This window comes from Macrotis lagotis, chromosome 1 (assembly GCF_037893015.1).
Source record: "Macrotis lagotis isolate mMagLag1 chromosome 1, bilby.v1.9.chrom.fasta, whole genome shotgun sequence".
Taxonomy (NCBI): Eukaryota; Metazoa; Chordata; class Mammalia; order Peramelemorphia; family Peramelidae; genus Macrotis; species Macrotis lagotis.
Genome location: NC_133658.1, coordinates 906,920,612 through 906,940,284, shown reverse-complemented (window position 1 = coordinate 906,940,284; position 19,673 = coordinate 906,920,612). Strand labels below are relative to the sequence as shown.

Below are 19,673 nucleotides of genomic sequence, written 5' to 3'. Positions count from 1 at the left end.
AAAATATTTGTAGTCATTAAAAAATTTTTCAAATTAAAAACAAAGAAATGGGAGATTCAGAAATTTAGAGAAGCCACTTTATATGTACTGATATATTTGTGCCTGAATTTTGGTAGTGCATGCCAAGCTTGAATTGATCTGAGCAGCAAAAGTCAGACACACTGTGACTTAACTCTAAAATAAAATGTCATTTTTTTCTCTTTGAGAAGGAAGGATAACAACTAACCAACCAGATCACAGGGTGTAAAGAGAAAGGTCCTACATGGCTTTGGACCCCAAGGATCTGCTATTTACTATTTAATGTCAATAAAGTCACTTGACATATCTGTATTTCAGTTTATCATAGGCAAATTGAAGGCATTTGATTTTGTGATCTTCAAAGTCCTGTCCATTTCATTCTCCAGCTATTTTACAGATGCAACTCTAATGTGCATCATTCCCTATTACCTCTTTCAGCCCTGATGGACTTTCCCAGAAGCTACAGTGAAACACTTGGGAACAGCCTAAGGTACTCTCCACAGGCCTGATAAAAGAGGAGATAGAGATCCATAAACATTACCTCTGTTCACCCATTCTCTGTGCTCATTTAGGGAGGAAATTTGAACAGGCTCTACTCAGGGAGGCAAATAAGAAAGACCATAAAGTGAGACTAGAAATTCATAGTATATAATATTGACTAACTTATGTTCTCCTTGGGAAGAAAACTACTTCTCCACGAAAGGGAACTCTGTAAGGGAGGGGCTCCATGGTAGAGGCAGGAAACCACAGAAGCCAAGGGGAGGGGAAGAAAAAAGAAGTGACAAGATAAGAGAAAGTTAGAGGCCAACTGCCTGTCTTGTGGCAGGTTGGGTTGCATAGAGGAAATGCCATAATCTGGACCCAAGCAAGGGCAGATCCAGGGTCTGTTCTTGGGCTCTGTACAGAGAAGACACAGCTCAGGAGGGGAAGGCAGAAATTCCTGGGAAGGAGAGAGGTGGTCACAAATAACGGGCCACACAGACTGATGAAGAACTCCTCAGAAACTCTCCATACTGGGGGCAACCTCTGGAAGGGCCTCCTGATCACAGGTGAGAAACCAACTTTTCTGGAACTCAGGGGTAGAGAAGAAGCCAGGAGGAGTTTAGCCCAGACAAAGTGAATCAAGACAAGGACAAGGTGGAAAGAGAACAGTCCCAGGGGTTTCTCCCAAAGACAGTCTCTGCAGACTTGACCAGGGCTGTCTTCCCTGAGCCAGAGACAGAGAAGAAGTAGCAGCTCAGGCCCATCAGTCTACAAACCCTCAGAATCAGGACAACACCCAGCCTGTAGTTGACTCCTGCCCCACTGAAGAGACTAGGGGAAATTACATAATTATTGGAAAACTGAATGTGCATTCCAGCAATGATATTTCTTAGGTTGTGACCACAGCCAGCTCACTTACCTCACTTAGTTCCTTTTTAACTGAGCATCACCTTCCTCCTGATACTGTTTGAGAGCTAAACTATGCCATCTTTAAAATGCACCCAGCATTTAATGGGAAAGATACTCCTTGGGTTTGGACCAAAAGATAGAGGTTGAAATGGTTCCTCTGGTATTTCATATTTAATATTGGTCCCAGCTATTTTATTATGTGGGGCCCAGTGTATAATTTGAGTGTCATTGACTCGGCAATCCCTATGATCCTGTCCAGATCCAAGATCTTATTTCTATCTTCAACCACCACACTTTATTGCTTCTTTTTTTCCTAAAGTGTTTTGTCTTCCACACTAACATTGTTTTCTGAATCAAGTCTATAGAGGGAGCTTAGATATCTTACAGACCAAACTTTCAGATCCTCTGCAGAAACTGGGACTGGCAGGTTGTTTGGTGGGCACATAAATATCCTTCAAACATTATCTAATGAGCCCCCTCACCCCAGTAGACTTTTGGTAGGCTTTGCAGTCCTTACCCTTATCTTGGGGAAAGCACAAAGATTTGGATGGGAGGCAGGGGTACCCTTCTGACTTCTGCTTCCTTTCTCTTCTCAGCCTCCATCCTCAGTTGCTGGATCCAGTCAGCATCTACTCAAAGTGCTCCCATCAGGGTTGTACCAAATCCACCCATTGGGACAGTGGGCAAGAGCATCATCTTGAACATCCAGGGCTTCTCAAGGAAATTTTTCAGCTGTACTTGGTACAGAAAATCGCTAGACAAAAACAATAAGGTTGCATTCTACAGAGCACATTTTCGAGTGCATGAATCACATGATATCCGGAAACAGGTGCTCGCCAATGGTTCCCTGGTCATCCACGACCTTACCCTCAATGACACTGATGACTACATTGTACAATTTTTAAATCCAATAAAATTTATGAAAGTAACAGCAAGAGGACATTTAGCAGTGTATGGTAAGTGCTGCCTTTCCAATGTATCTAGTGGCCACTCTAAAACCCTCCCACTATCTGGGGTCAGAATTCTTCCCTAAGTTTTTTATAGAGGAAGCAGGAAGAATATGGATCAAGGCAACTGGCAGTTGATCTGAATAATTTTGTGTTGGAAGTCAAGTGTGCTGAAATAGTGAGGGCTTAAAGAATAGAGGTATAAAATCTAGCCAAGGGAAAGCTCCCCTGGACTGAGTTATTCAGGTAGAGACAGAGAATACCTGGAAAGGACTGGCTTCCTCCAATTTTCTCCAATGATGCCCTGAAACAATGGGTTTTGGCTTTTGGTTTTGATTCTGGGTTGGTGTGTTATCTCCCCCAAGGAGCAAGAGATCTCTAGGCTGTTGGGATTTCCTCCCTTCTCCTACTGCTGATGGCTCTGAATGACTCCTGCCCCACAAAGAGTTGGCTCCTTGTTCCTCCCTTCTTGTTGGTCATCCCTTTTGATCTTTTCCCATAGTCTGGGAATCTTGTTGTTCATACTCACCATTCTGGGTCAATAGAACATCATCCTATGATGAGTGAACTACTGGGGGAATATCAGACCATAGTCTGCTGTTCTTCCCCTTCTCAACATGAAACTTCCTTTGGAATGGTCAGAGCAGGTACTTTGGCCAATGAGAGGACCTAAAGCTGAAAGGAGCCTCATAGACTCTCTAGTTCAAGTGTGTTTAGAGGGGACTCTGACAACATTTTTTCCCTTGAGTATATCTGGGACTTCTTTTTTAAAAAAAAATTCTTTCATATTTTACCCTATGGAAGATAGAAGGCAGTGTTGTATAGTGAAAGAATACTCAGGCACAGAAAGACCTAAGAGCAAGATTTTTTTTTCTAACACTACCTATTTCTGCAGCAATTGATGGCTCACTTCTTGTCTGAGCCTTGAGTAACTTTCTAAGAGAAAAAGAGTTGACTTTGTAGTCAGAGGGCCTGGGTTAAAATGCAACTCTTCTATTTTCTGGCTGTTTAATCAAAGAGAAATTAGAACATAGGACCTCAGGTTTCTTCTCTAACAATGAAGTCATTGAGCTGGATCTGGAGTCTTAGATTTCAAGGGTTCCATAAATGTGAGTGGGGAAAATTACATCTTTCTCTCCACTAACCTTGACTTCCTTTACAATACTTTATATTTCATTTGTCTATTTAAAACCATGATTTGAGAAGGGTCCATAGTCTTCCTCAGGCAGATGACCCAAAGGATCCATGAGATAGAAAAGGTGAAGAAGCAGCAGTTCTGATAATCTCTGGGTTCCTGCCAGCTCTAAGGCTGCTATGCTCTATCCCTGTGAAGTGTGATCCAAGGCTTGGAGATGACAGAGCTTGGGGCACACCTCACAGGCAGACAATCATTGAGTTTGGTAAGAGGATATAACTAACTCTAGAGGAAAGGAATGGGATGGTTGTTACTACTACCTAGTATCTCAGGATCAGAGTCCCTTAATAATAGGTAATAGTAAGCTCCGGAAGATCCTTGAGAAGAGGAGTGACCACAAGATAAAATGTACAGTTTTATTATTTTCCCAGCATTATTATATACAGTCCCATATAATGGGTGGACTGGAGGAATTCAAAGACAGAGAAATGCAATCATGAGGAATGAAGCAATTCTCAATTTATCCATGGAAAAGGACTTCAGACATGCTTTAGTGTAGCCCTCTCATTTTGCAGATGAGGAAATTGCGTGCTAGTGAAAGAAAGAGACTTGATCAAGATCATTTAAGTAGGAAGTGACAGTCAGCATTTGAAGCACTCTGACTCCAAATAGAAGTCACCTTCTGTTGCACCCCCATAATGTGTAAAGGAGACCTATGTCTTCTAGCCTCTCTCTGTGATACAGCCTCCTTAGCTCCTGCACACCTGCTCGGGGCACCAGGAGGGTATGACTTCTCTTTCCCTCAAGTCAAAATCCATATATAAGGACCTGACTCCTTAGAAAAATATAACAACTCACTTCTATGCCATGACCTATTTTTACAAAGAGCTTATATAGATGCCCACATTCAATCTTCCCAACAACTATAAGGTGGATAAGGTGGGTACTATTGATCCCATTTTACAAGTGAGGAAACTGAGGCACAGATGCATTAAATGACTTACTGTGACTAGGTCAGGATTTGGACCCCAGTCATAGGTTCAATACTAGTCACTGTGTTTTAGGCATAAGATCCATTGGGATAAAGCAGACACTTTCTAAAAAGTCTCACTATGGTCTTCTTTTTCTAGAGCATACTCATTGCCTTGCATGACTCCACCACACCCAAGATAGCTAATTGACCTCAGCCCTGTCAGATGCTTGGGCAGTTCCAGTCTACCTTTTTGAATACAAGATTATCCCAGTATCTTTGTAAGACATGAGACCTACTCCCCCTCCCCCAAAACCTCTTAACATGGACTCCAAAATGGGGAAAGTCAGGAAAATTCAAATATTTCCAACTTAATCTTTTTTGGAATTGGTGGTGTAGTGGATAGAGCAGCAGACCTGGAATCAGGAGGACTTGGGTTCAAATTCTCAGACACTTAATAATAACCTAGCTGTGTGACCTTGGGCAAGTCAGCTGAGGAAGGATGAATCAAGGAAGGAGTAGTGTGAGCCTGCTGAATATGCCTCCCACATACCTTTCTTAGCTGCAAGGCAGACCTGCCAACCACAAAAAATCCAGGGCTAAGCAAATGCCAGTGTCTGGTCTTCTTTGATCCATGAAGACTTGGGGAAGGTTAGTCTATCAGAGCTCAACTTCCTAGTAAAACGAAGGATCAATATCTGAACTGGGGGGAACATTGAAGAAGATAACTTTCAACATTCTCATTTTGTAGGAGAGGATACTCCTGAGCAAAGGGGAGAATCCAAAGAAGAGAATTCAAAAAAAACTCTGCAAATCTGTGCAATCTGCCCCATGGAGAAGATTCAGATTTAGGCACAGGAGATGCAATTATTGATTGAAGAGTCTTAGACTTGAACATGGTCTCCTGGTTCCAAGCCCAGGACTCTTCTCATGCTGCATGCTTCTGCTAAGAGATCTATTTTTTTAGGGGGGTTTTTTGCAAGGCAATGGGGTTAAGTGGATTGCCCAAGGCCACACAGCTAGGTAATTATTAAATGTCGGAGTCCAGATTTGAACTCAGGTACTCCTGACTCCAGTGCTCTATCCACTGCGCCACCTAGCCGCCCCCTAACAGATCTATTTTTAATCTCTTCCTTTACTTTTTTTTTCTTTGGAGTTAAGATAATTTTCTCTCTCCAAGCACCAAACCCCCATGATTCTTTCTCTAGTTTGACTTCTATGGTTTTCACCAATATCTTCATCAGTGTGTGGAGTTCCAAGGGAGCCTTGTTCCAAGGGACTTGAAAAGGCAGATAGGCTGCAGGTGTGTGCTGTGCAATGGTTGGGGTAGTCTGCCATCCCTGCTCCAGCTCCCCTTAACCTGGAAAGATTCAACACTAAGGGCTTGGTCTCTAACTGAATATCTTGGTAAGCCACAGAGGGCTGAACCCTCTCCTAGGAAGTGGAAAAGCTCTGACCTACATCAAAGAAAGCAAAAGTCATCCTAGTGAAGTCACAAATTCTTGCCCTCCTCTTCCAGGACCTCTGGCTTTGCTAAGGTCTTAGGGTAGCTACTTCCTAACAAGGTATTTGCTTGGAAGGGTAAGAAAAACAACCAAACATTGTCATTTTCTACTTCTTTTCTACTTAGGGACAGTATCTAAACCTATAATTAACAGTAGCAACTTGGGGGCAGCTAGGTGGCGCAGTGGATAGAGCACTGGAGTCAGGAGTACCTGGGTTCAAATCTGGCCTCAGACACTTAATAATGACCTAGCTGTGTGGCCTTGGGCTAGTCACTTAACCCCGTTTGCCCTGCAAAAACCTAAAACAAAACAAAAGCAAAAACAGTAATGTCTTGACCCTGGTGGAGAACAAGAATATTGTCTCTTTGACATGCCAGACTTTAAGTCAAGATGTCACATACCTGTGGTTTTTAAACCAAAGCTCCCCAGATGGTGACTGGATAGTGTTGTCCCTGCATAGTAGGACACTCACTATAATTAATGTCACATGGGAAGACCAAGTACCCTCTCAGTGTGAAATCTAGAACATAGTGTCAATAGAAGTGACTCATTCACACTTAATATCAATTAGGAAAAAATTCTCTTTCTCCATGTACATGCTTCTACTTTTCCCAGAGATCAGGTATTTTAGTCACTTGCCTGAGTGCTGAAGATACAATCTCTGAGGTTCCCATCTCTTGATTTCATGGAGTATTGGCCATGTCATGCTTTCCCATCTATGATGGAGAAGGTCCTATCATTATACTGAGTTAGGAAAGGGCTTAAAACCTTCCAAGTTTAGGGACTCCAGGTCCAAACCTCTAAAGTGGAGGAGGAATAATGGACTTTCCAGCTCAGAGGAGAATCAGGGAGACACAAGGGTTTCTGGTGATAGGTTACAATGTACAAAATTCCCCTTCTTGCTGCCTTTATCTCAATGTGGACTCATTCTCTTTGGTCCAGATAATTCCATGATTGTCCCTACAAGCCCTCACTACCCCATGGGGAAATGCTTGTTCTGTCCTGCTCTGCTGTCTCTAACCCACCTGTCCAATTCCCTTGGCTTATAAGTGGAATACAGATGATGTCCACATCCCAGCCCTCTATTCCTAATGTGTCTCTGTATCATACTGGAACCTATACATCTCATGCATCTAGTTCAGTCATTGGTGAAAACACTAAAGACATCAATATCACAATTTCTGGCAAGTAGCTAGGCCATATCAGCTTTGTCCTGGGCTCTCCCCTTCCCTAGCATGAAAGAGACAAAAATAAGGGACATCCTGCCCTCCTGAGGCCCATGACACTCTGTTGTGGTGGAAGAGGCTCTGAGCTCAGAATCATGAAATTTGGGTGAGGATCTTGACCTTGTGCCAACCTGGCCGTTCTTCTTGCTTTCTGAGTCTCCATTTCTTACTGTGGACTTCTGGATAATCTTCATCTGTCCATATCATATCTATGTGGAAAAAAAATTATTTTTATATATTTTAAGTACAAAATGTATGTGAATGGCTGTTGGTGTTTGCTATTGGGTTTGCTGTCAATTACACTGATAATGTTGGTTTGCTGGTACTGTTGTTCTCCTTTTCATTCTCATCTCTTCCTTTTTTCTTTTTTTTGTACAAGTCAATGGGGTTAAGTGACTTGCCCAAGGTCACATAGCTAGGTGATTATTAAGTGTCTGAGAATTTGAACCCAAGTCCTCCTGATTCCAGGTCTGGTGCTCTAGCCAGTGCATCACCTAATTACCACAGTCTTATCTCTTTCAGTTAGAAATAAAAATCCTTCTTCTTCCCCCTCCTTCTAGGACCAGAGCTTGAATGATTACTCCCGACCATATGGTCTATCCTTCAGTTTATCTCATTTGTGCTCTAGCCTACATGGGCATTTCTAGTATTGATTGAAATGCAAGCTATGGTCAATGTAATGGAGTTGGCTCTGATCCCTTTTGCAAGGAAATTCAGAAGATGCTAAAAGAAATTTAAACTTTTTCTTCTTTTATATACAAACTCATCTCTGCATTTACACATTTCCTCTTTGTAACACAAAATATCACACAGACATGACTTATATGAAACTGGACTCTTGTCCAGGTAAAAAATTAAAATAACAGTAGCATCAGGTGGCTAAGTCTGGCATCTCACAGATGCCTCAGTCCCCTGGTGTTTTAGCTCCCTTGGCACTCCGTTTATGCTCTGTGGATAGTGGCTTCTGGGTGGACACCATGTCTCACTTAAGTGTATAGATGACAGACCCTCTACATACCTAATCACACTGGCATGCAGTAGGACCATAGAAAGATCATCTCTGGTCTCTGAGTTTCCTTTAATTTCTCAATTCTATTAAGAACTCTGGCAAAGTTAATATAGTTTTGTTGCTACACATACCCACAACTTCCTGCCCTTGTCTTTGGGGCAGTTGAAATGGAGAAAAGGAACAAGAACAGGAGGATATGACCTTGGAAAGTCATACTGCAGTAGTATATACTTTAGAGTAGGAATGACCCTTTCTTGGCCTAAATCTGTACATCTGTGCAACCCTAAGGTTCACATATTAATTTAGTTGTTAAATGGAATATTATTTTGAGGGTTCATTTTATTTATCCTTTTATGCATTTCCAAATTACAATTTAATCTGATTCAGACTGCAATTGGGAGTGTTGGAGACACGTATTTCATGTCTTTAGCCTAAATCATCTTTTTCTTAATTTATTTTTTTTCAATTAACCCAAGTCTATTTTCTCTCCCTCCTCATTTTTGTCTACCTCACTGGAGAAAAAGAAAATCCTTGTGACAAATATGGAAAATCAACCAATATTGGTAATACTCTCAAAATATCTCTACCACCATGCACCCTGAGTCCATCACCTCTGTGGTAGGAAGTGAATTTGTTATTTCATCATTTGTCTTCAGAAATCTTGGTTGGTCAGTACACTAACTAGAATCTTAAGTCTTTTAATATGCTTTGTTTTTATAGATTTACAGTTATAATATAAATTATTTTCTTTGTCCTACTCATTATTTCTGCATAAGTTTGTAGAGATCTTTTGAGCTTTCTGTCCTTGATCTCATCCTGATAGATGTCCTTATCAATGACTTCAGTCAAATGAACCAATATATTTTAAATAGTGACTCATTCTAATAATTATACAGACTGAAAACATAATTTTGAAAGTTGAGATAGAGAAGAAAGAATGAAGTTGAGAGGACAGTGACCATATTCATGGAACAAATGGGATCCAGAAACACCTCAGCAAATTGACTTGGTGAATGAAATATTATCAGATGAAAATTATTGGGAATCAATGCCATCCCTTGACCTTGGGATTCAAAAAGTCCAATGCATAATAAGTATGGGTTCAGATGAGGACCCTGAAAAACAGTAAGAGTAAATAGGAATGATTGGTGCAAGGAGAGGAGATTGAGGGCAGACAGAATACCTGACTTTTGAACACATTGCAAGGTTGCCTAAAAAGAGCTCAAGCTTTCATGAAAAATGGCATCATCACAGAAACCCAGAATCCAATGGTGAGACAGCAGTTCATATGAAAAGACAGCAGACTTAATACCTGAGTCATTGCAGTGAAAAGGTAATCAAAAAATCCTACTTCAGTCGAAGCATGTATACTTCCAAAAATATGGAGTAAATAGTCCTTTTGGTCTTTCCAATGTCAACCAGAATATTGTATTTGTTTCTAAGTGACAAAGTTTACAAAAACCATTGATACAATGGAAAATGTCAAGAGGAAGACAACCAGATTGGGAAAGGATCTGGTGTTCATGGGATCTGCAGGTATGCTGAGGGAACTTAGAAGATTAGCCTAGGGAAGAAAAGGTTTGGGAATGACACATGATTGGACTTTTCTGGACTCTTCCAGGGAGGGAAATTAGAGGTCACCTGACTTCAGAGAGCAAAATCAGAAGCAAGGAAGCAAATGGAGACAGGGAACAATAACCTCAAAGTCTAACAACATTCTTTGCTTCATTGGAAAACTCCTTAACAGCTAAAGTTGTCTAAAAGTAGAATGAGTTACCTCAAGAATTGATAGGCACTTGATAAATGTTTCTTTCCTTCCCCATCCTTTCTTTTCTCTTCTCTGAGTATTTGTCAGGTAGAAGGTACTAAAGATTTTGTTTCAGGTCTAAATTGGACTTGATGGTCACCAAATTCCGACCAACTCAGAATCTCATGATTCTATATCTAAGACTTTTTGCTACTATCATGCTGAAAGGTAAATTGTCTTGTGTTTGACTCCACCACAAAGAACTATGCGCAGTGAATGAGGGGTGCAGTGTGCTAGAATTAGACTAATTGTCAGTTTGGATCACAGCTCAAGTCATTCAAAAGGGAAATGGGTTGCCTTACCAGATATAAGCTTCTCTTCAGTAGGTGTCCCTAAACAAAGACTAGATTGGATTGGGCTAAATGGCCCTCTCTTCCAAATCTTAAGACACTATGGGCTTCACATTTGGGAAAAGAGGCCTGACAACAGTTGGTATGAAAAGTATTCAGGGATTGGTTGGACTAAAAGATAACTTGATCTTGGGTTGCAGTAATAGAAGCATGCTATCAGGAGTCAGGGAAGCAAGAGGACTTTTGAGCTCTGGGAGGGAAATTTCACTTCTATAATAATCACTGAATTCATTTCTGGGCACATATCAAGATGGATATGGACCAAACCTCATTCATGAAACTAATCTTCATTGGCTCATTGAAGAAGATGATGCTGAGTTCTCATATGAAAGCTGTGATGTTCATCATCAAACTACTGACCTTTGTTAGGTAAACAGAGGTCCATCACCCCAAGCTTGGATTTTCTAAGCTCAGAGTTTTATGATGCCCATTTGCTAAAGGGAGAGTGATAGAGGTATGGGGTTGGGGGAAAGACTTCCTACAAATCACATCTATTTGGAACATTGAAGTATCTATCCATAGGAATCTGATGACTCACAGTCATGGCTGGAGGGATTGTTCAGAGGAATGATGATACAGAAAGCATCCTTCAGACCCTGAAAAGCCCTTGAGGGGAAGAAGATCAGCAATGCTCTATATGGTTCCAGAGGGGAGAAATCCCAGGGAGATAAGGAAGACTTCATAAGTAGAGCTGTCCATCAAGGAAACAGAAGTTTGATAACTGATAAGGTCATGGAGAAGCAGAGACCAACTGACAACTGATCAGGAATGCTATGGGTTCTTGGACCAAATGACCCCGGCCATCTCTGGATCTCTGTTGCTGAGACAGTGACAACTGTTAGCCTACTTTGGTTTTCATCACAGACAAGACTACTTAACCCTTGGGGAATATCGCAGATCACCAGGGATAGAGAACATCTGCAGATCTCTTTGTGTTGCTAGTTGATCAAAGGAAAAACAAAAGGTGGACTAGAATGAGAAAGAAGGGGGAAAAGCATTTATTGAGTGCCTGGAATAATGGAAACTCTTAAAATATCATCTCTTTGGATCAGGGGCTGTGTATAAATCTAAGATCAGGGAGCACAAGCTTCTTGTCCTGAAAGCAGGGCACTATTGATATCCTAGGTTTCTTCATTAGATGCCCTATCTGTGAACCTCTGCTAGCAAAGGTTTGTGGAAAGGTGCCTTACCCCCACCACCACCCAAAAGGACTCTAGCCTTGGGAAAGGCTCTGATTTTGAAAGAAGACTAGATCTGCCAGTGCAGAACTTCCAAGATATTCCACCCCTCCAAGGCACCTGAGGAAGGGGATGTTCAAAGGAAAAGCAGTTCTCGCCTCAGTGCTGTCTAACCACTCCCACGTCTATAAGGACACAACATCCTACAGAGAGAGAACTTGGGATGTGCTAACATGAGTCTGGCTTCAAAGCTGGGATATATTCATTTCACTTGAGATCTAATATTTATTATTCAAAGGATTTTTACAAGTCAATCAGCTCCTAGGAGCCTCCATTCTTCTCACTGGGAAAATAAGGAGGTGCATGGAGATGATGGTGAAGGCATTCTAGATGAAGACCCAAGATCCTTTGATCTCTGCCATTTCTGAGCCTTCAGATGTCTTGTCTGGAAAAGGTCCACAAGGACCATCAGCAAAGAGGAAGGGAGCACAGGTGCTGGTATAGAAGTCACTCACTGTAGGAACAATCATATTAGCCTATTCTGGTCTCCATTTTCTTCTTTGTAAAGTGGGATTTGAAGCTCCTGAAGTGTACTTGGAGATGAAAGTGACCCATAAATCCACCTATCTCATTTTCCAGATAGGAAACTGAGGGCCAGAAGAGGTAAGTGCCAGCATATGGAATTGAAATAAGACCCAGAATCATCCAAACAATATCACTGCCAACCATACCAATATCATAGAGAATGTTACTTTGATTTTGACATATAGCACAGAACAGGAAGGGTTTAACATTCTGTGGGTCTTCGGTACTTAGTCACTCAATGAGAAAAATTAGAGAAGGGTAGTGGGAATAATGTGAGGAGGAAAACATGAGTCAAAGATTTCCCGTATCGTGTTTTATGTCCTTGCCCCAAATTTAGGTGTTTCCAAATGTGTTCATAAGAATAATTTAATGTGATCTGGCCAAAGGGATTCTCAGGCTCTGAGGAACAAAGGTGAAGTCTGCTTCATTGAAGAACGAGGAGTTTTTAAATATTTACAGAGTGTCAGACACTTCATGTTGGAGACCCCTTCAAAAGCATTCAAAGTTCCTTTTCTCTTCTCTGTACACAGAAATGTCCTCACACTCTGGAGGGACCATTGTTGGAGGTGCAATAGGGGGTCTAGCTGGAGTGGCTCTCATTGGGGCCCTTATCTATTTCCTGTTCTTCAAAATCCCTGGAAGGTAAAGTGATGTTTTTTGTTTGTTTGTTTGTTTGTTTTTAGTTTTTGCAAGGCAGTGGGGGTTAAGTGTCTTGCCCAAGGCCACACAGCTAGGTAATTATTATGTGTCTGAGGCCAGATTTGAACTCAGGTACTCCTGACTCCAGGGCCAGTGCTCTATCCACCACGCCACCTAGCCACCCCTAAAGTGATGTTTCTTATGGATATCTTCCTGCCTAGTCTGTCTCCTTGAATGAGTAAGAGATATCAGAATGGTCTTCTCCATGCTGGACCCTCTTTTGAACCTATCTTACTTTCTCAAACTTCTTACTTTTCCACACTAATTCCCTTGGGTGGACTCTTTCTTTGAACTTTCATCCTATTCCACTCCTCATACTTGATTGCTGCTTGGAAATGGGTGTTCACTTCATACTGTAGTGGGAACTAGTCCTGATCATTTTTCTTAGATCCTAAGACAAGGGGACAGAGGGCCAAAAAAGAGCAGAAGAAAAGGAAGGAAGAGGTTACAGAGAGAAAGAGGATAGAAGGGGTAGCACCATTGATAGAGCCAGACCTGGAGTCAGGAAGACTTGAGTTCAAATTTAACCTCAGATAATGAATAATTATCTATCTATGTAACCTTGGGCAAGTCATTTAACCCCATTGCCTTACAAAAAGTAAAAGAAAAGGGGATAGAAAAAGGCAAGACCAAAGTCATAACTAGTGGCAATGACTTTTAATGCAGTGGATGACCTTGGTGTCTTCAGTGACTGAGCAAACTCAAAATCATTCCACAATGCTAGCTTTTGCCAATTTCATAGCCTAGTGAGAAACAAGTAAAGGAAAAGATTTCTGAGGCATAGGCAAACTTCATGGACAAGCTGAATAAGAGACGAATGTTGCCTATAGGTGAAGAAACCAACAATGAGGAGGTTGTATTTAGGAATGAGGCATGAAGCCTGAGGGTATCCAAAGACAAGCCTGATTCTGATGCAGTGGTCCCTTCCATCTGGGGAACTCTTTTACTATGCTTGGGAATGTCAGTTTCACATGTTTCTTCTTTCTTAAGCACGCACCACCCTTGCGAGAAGAACCTTTCAGCACACAAAGAAGGTAAGTGAAAGTACCAACCAATGAAAGTAGTACTTAATGGTAGCCTTAGCAGCTATGGTTCCATTCACAGTCTCCTTTATTTAAAGGAGAATCTGTGAGTACTAATTCCCTATGTTTCTTTGGTAGGAAGACCATCAATCCCCATACAAACATCTGTGGGGGAAAAAGACCTCCATTTGATTCATTTTAAAACAATTTATTTATTTATTAACATCTCATTTATTTATTAATATTTATTAACACCTCATTAAAAATCATTAGGTACATTAAAGCCCTAACATTTATAGGACTAATATTTAAGTTACTATTTGGACAGGGACTGGGAATGGCTACTCTCAGCACTCTCCACCCCCTTTTCTACTACTCTGCTCACATCTTAACTCTGTCCTTAACAATTGTGACCTTGTGGGAAATATCCCGACTACAATTATCTCATATAAAGAGAAAGGGCTAGAGTAATTGGCCTCTGTAGTTTCTTCTACCTCAATAGCAATGCTTCTCAGTAACTGTTCAAATACAAGAGAGATTAAAACACAAAATTATTCATTGTGTGGAGGTTTTGGTTTGTTTGGGGTTTATTTTGTTGTTGTTTTTGTTTTTTCACCTTGGGCTGCCTTGGTAAAAGAACTCATCCCCAAATGGCCAATCTACTGAGAATGAGCATGTGTACACTCAGAGATAAAACTCTCCCAAAACAGAGAAATCTTCCAGAGTTTCCAACTCAAATGGCACAGTTAAATGCACCTCTTGATCTCCTTCCCTTGATGAGTCATCAGAGCCATGCATTGTGATCAAAATGATGCATTCGTTGTGCTCATTGAACTCATATTCTCCTGAAGTTTTTCTGTTCTCTCCATTAAGATAGATTCAAAGATAAGTTGAGGTGATAAGATAGGTCCCATTTAGACTCTAGAAAACTGCTCTTAGAATCAAAGATTTTGAAGTTTTAACAAATCTGAGTGTGCACATCCCATCATGAAATGTCAGAACCCCAAAACTTTAGAATACTTGATAAAAGAGACCCTAGAATTTTTTCTCTGTATAGTTTCTCATGCCTATAAGATTCTTCCTCCTTCTTTTCACCTCTAGACTTCCTTTGAGAGCCTGTTAATATCACACCTTCCACAAGAAGTCTTTCCTGATTGCCCTTAATTCTAGTGCCTTTCCTCTGTTGATTCTCTCTAATTTATCTTGTCTATATGTTGTTTAAACAAAGTTTGTCAGAGGTCTCATCCTTTAGAATTTAATCACCTTGAGGATGAGAATTCTCTCTTGATTTTTTTTTTGTATGTCCAATTATTAGGAAAACTCAGGGCACTTAAGATGCTCTAAATGAATGTTTATTGAATGAGTCTCTCTGGGGGAAATGGAGAAAAATAAATTCTCCTGTGCCCTATTCATCTGTATGTTGAATGAATAGGAGTGGGAGGAAGGAAGAGTTAGTCCCTCCTGTAATTCAGGTTAAGGATACACGAAGAAAAATCTGTCTTGTTTTTCTGTCTCTCCAGGTGATAGGAGCAACTTTTCTGAAAACCTAAAAGGACTGAAATCATCTATACAGGTAGGGACAGATCTTCTTCAATCACTTCCAGGACTTTGGGGTGTCTCTCAGACAGATCTGGAGATTTCTTCTTGGCCCTGAACCTGAGGCTTTTAATGTGCCTCAGAGATTGCACTAGAACACCCTAATGAGCAATGAGTGTGAGAAGGATGGTAAAAAGCAGGACGAACATTCCCTAGCATTGTGAAGAGATCTGATTGGGAACTAGATTGGAGAACAGAAAACTTTTGATTTTTGGTAATTGGGGACCTGATATCTACCTCTGGAGGCATGACTATTGGGGGTGGTCCCATAATAAGGAGGAAGGAATGAAATTTGTGAAGGTCGATTGAGGCTTGTTGTGAGCAAATGTTCCCATAAATGAGATTCCAAGTATACTTTCCCCAATACTCCCACCTCTTCTCTCAAACATCATAATACTCTAGTTCAAGACATCATCTGCTGAGTCCTAGATTATTACAAGATCTTCTTCATTGGTGTCCCGAGTTCCAGTGTCTTCCTTCTCCACCACACAGCTGATAAATGTACATCAAAAGGCACAGATTTGACTAAATCCCTTCCTGAGTCAAAAAAGGCATAGTGGCTCCCCACTGCCAGGAAGAGAAAAAAAAAACCTACCCATTTGTTTGGGTCCAGTGGTTGATTTCCTTGGTGTGGTGAATTCCCATTTTCATTGTTGATAGGAAACCTATAGTTTTAGAGCTTTGCTTAGCCATTGAAACCTTAAGTGACTTGCCCAGGTTCTTAAGGTCAACTTGTGTCAGAGGCCATCCCAAAAATCTGCTCCTTCTGACTTGCACCTATGTGTGCATGCTCTCTTTGGGCTTCTATTCAGACTGAGTTTCATATCCTGATCTCCTTCTCATGGAATCTTGACCATCCTGAATACTTTAAGTCAAGTGTTAACCCCACTGGGTCTGTTCTGTTCCTTCCTATTGCTAGTGCCCTCTCTCTGATCATCCTTCTCTATATGCTTGGGATTTGATTATCTTTTTGCTAAGGGTTTCCTCCAACAGAATAGGAAGTCCTTTACCAAAAAGCTGTCCCATGTTTCTCTGTTAATTCCATGAGCAAAAGAATCAATAAATAAAAAAATCATAGTTCAGTGAATGAGTTATATTCAAATCATATCAGTACTTGCTGTATGGTAGGCATTCTGCTAAGTGAAGAATCTACATATAAATGTCTATAATATGATCATGTTTACTTTGAGGGAGATTCCACAACTAGAAATCGTGACCAGATTGGGAAATTTTGTTTTGGGAAATTTACAGGGATGGTAAATGGAATCAGAAGTCAGATCTGAGTTGATTTGATTATGGTTCCAAAGCTGGAAAGCAGAAAAGAAGGAAGGGTTAGGGTAAGGATGCCCAAGCTAGGAATTATAGAAGTGAAATTCAATCAGGGTAGCTGGTGAGGAGCATTTTAGGAAGGAAGTGACTCATGGCTAGAGTCCAAGATTTGGGAACTGGGAAGATGCTGAGGCAACTATCATTTAGAACAGTTTTTTTTTTAATTTCAAGAGTTCCAGGCAAGAAAAGAATGTCTTTCTAGAATTTATGGCACAATGTCTGCCTCATGGTAGATGTTAAAGATTTGTTTGTTGAATGGGCTGCCTGGAACATGGTGTCCTCCTCCACATGTGGAGTCTCCAAGAAAGACTGAATGGTCACTTGTCACATGAGTTGTAGAGGTCAAAATAGATGTACTCTGAAGTCTCTACTAACACTGGGGATCCACGATTATAAAATCTCTAAGACCCTTTCTTATTACCTCATGCCATATTTAGATCAAATATTTTCTGTTTTAAATTATTTTCCAACTCTGTCTTTTGGAGGTTTTTCCTAGTTACTGTTTTCTCCTTTACAGGACCTGATCATTTCCCCTGCTACTCCGGGAGATCCATCTCAGAATCCCTATCAGGTATATGCACAAAGTGAGATCAGCTCTCATTCAGTGTCTAAAGGAGAGGGTAAAATTCTGGTAGATGATGGACTTTTTGTGGCTGATGGGACAGAAAATGAGAACATGGTCAGGGTGAAGGGAAGTGGAAACAGAGTTTAGAAAGGCAATAGTCCTCCTAGTCCCAAACTCTATTTTGTGATTACAGGTCCATCTCTTCTCTATCCCCAGATTTTGGACATTACCAGAGTGGATGTTTATGACAAGATAATTCCCTGGAAGAAACTTCAAGTTTAAAAAAGAGGGGGAAGACCATAAGGATGTTGTGACAATTCTTCTATTTTCCTTCAATAAATAGAGTTCCGAAACATCTCTCAGTGGAGAAAGCTGAAACATCTGGATCAATGGGAAAAACCAACAAGGAGAGTGAGAATGAGACTGGAATTGGGGAGAGTAATGCCTCCAAGGACCCAAGGACCCCTCCTAAGAGAAGACTGAGAAGAATGAAAGAAACCAAATCTGTGTGTGACTGAGCTAGTTAGAATCCAAAATACTGAATTTCAGTACAAACTCTGTTGCCCCCCAAGTATTTTGAAAGTCTCCATATTATCCCCTTTATCCATGGAAACTTTTGAAAACTTTCTCATTTATTCCTACTGAACTCAAATGTAGATGATCAATTCTACCTCCATGGTCCTAAAATGCTGAGATTCTCAAAATTAAAGAGTCCATGGTCTTATATTCCTGATGTTTCATGGAACCAGACATCTTTGGCTCTAGACAACATGATATTAGGGATGGACCAGATCAAATTGGTTCTATCAGAGGTAGAAGTCACTGATGTCCATACATGTATGAAGAAAGCTAGTCACAGAATGACATTGACCTTTACATGGAGCATGACTGCTCAAGACAGAAAGAAAAGCCAGAAATGGATTCTAAGGACAGTGACCCTTGGAGACCAATAGTGAAATCCACACATGGAGTACTTAAGAAACAAAAACTTCAAGACTCAAAGAATTGGGTGGCAACCCTCAACTACAGTGATCCCCAACACAGCCAAGTCATTACCATTTTAATTTAAATTTGTATTAATTCCTTTCAGGGATACTGAATTTTTTTTCTTAGATTGCACTCCAATTCCTTTTTTTTTTATTTTTGAGGGGGGGGGTTGGTACAATTGTTCTTACTATTCCTTTTCAGTCAATATCTTTTGTTTTTCTGTTTGATTGCTAATAGGGAGCTCATTGATGGGAATTCATGAAAAACCAAATTAGAAATCTTTCAGCTTTAGCCTGAGAGAGAATAGTCATCATCAGCCATCATGAATGGGAGTGGGATTTGAGTGAGGCACTATATTATCAGGCAGATATCTTAGAGGGGTCAGAGACTGAAAGAAAGAAATCATAGTCCATGAATGTTTAAAGCAATATATTTTGGTGTAGCAAGGAATTAGAAGCAATCTAGACATTCATTCAATGTGACATGAATTAATAAATAAACTGAAAAAGAAATATCTTGAAATTTTGTGGTGTCAGCAGAAAGTCTCAGAACTTAGACCACTGAGTGATCAATCATGACTACAAATATTGAGGAAATATACTTCCCATCCCTTAGCCAGAAGAAAGATGAGCATAGTCTTTGGGAAATAGACCTCATCTTCTTAGGGAGAAAAGGAAATAAATAAGGATCCTGGCTTAGTCTCACAGAACAAAAGGAAGAAGAAAGAGAGGGTTCCATCATAAATTTCTCCTTAATGATACTGCAACACATGATTTCAAAGTTTTTATATCCAAAAACGCTCTGAAGTCTTCTAGAAAGATATCGCAGGGAGCTATACTCTCTCTCAGAGAGACATACTTCAAGAATTCCATAGCTGAGCCAAAGCTGTGGCTGAGGCAGAGAAAAGTAGAGCATTGCATTTGGTGACAAAAGACCTACATTTGAATCCCAGCTTTTCTTTTTCCTCCCCAAGTGACTTTGGACAGGTCACTATGGTTTCTGACCCTCTTTCTTCCACTGTCAAATGAGATTATAGGATGAGATCATCTCTGTTGTAATTGTTGCTCAGTGATAGTCAAGTCTTCATGAACTCTTGGACCATTGCACACCAGACCTTTCTTTCCTCCATTATCTCTCAAAGTCATCAGTGACACTATGTATCCATCTGATCCTGTCATCTCCTTTTCATTTTGTCTTCAAACTTTTCAAGTGCCAAATCTTTTCCAATGAGTCCTGTTTTCTCATTCTTTGGTCAAAGCATTTAAACTGTAGCTTCACTATTTGACCTCCCAGTTAATAACCCAAATTAAGTTCTTACAGTTTTATTCTCCTTACCATCCAAGGAACTCTCAA

General features: G+C 40.5%; 1 protein-coding gene and 1 pseudogene across 1 annotated transcript; both read left to right on the top strand.

Moving 5' to 3' along the window:
* Positions 1-826: 826 nt before the first annotated feature.
* On the top strand, positions 827-18,821 carry LOC141509649 (cell adhesion molecule CEACAM1-like). Its single transcript, XM_074219335.1, has 7 exons — positions 827-1,067; positions 2,007-2,366; positions 12,653-12,764; positions 13,812-13,855; positions 15,364-15,416; positions 17,286-17,339; positions 17,550-18,821. The coding sequence occupies exons 1-7, from the start codon at positions 1,004-1,006 to the stop codon at positions 17,613-17,615; spliced, it is 753 nt and encodes a 250-aa protein (XP_074075436.1). The 5' UTR covers positions 827-1,003; the 3' UTR covers positions 17,616-18,821.
* Positions 6,258-7,257, top strand: LOC141510261 (cell adhesion molecule CEACAM1-like; annotated as a pseudogene).
* Positions 18,822-19,673: the final 852 nt, after the last annotated feature.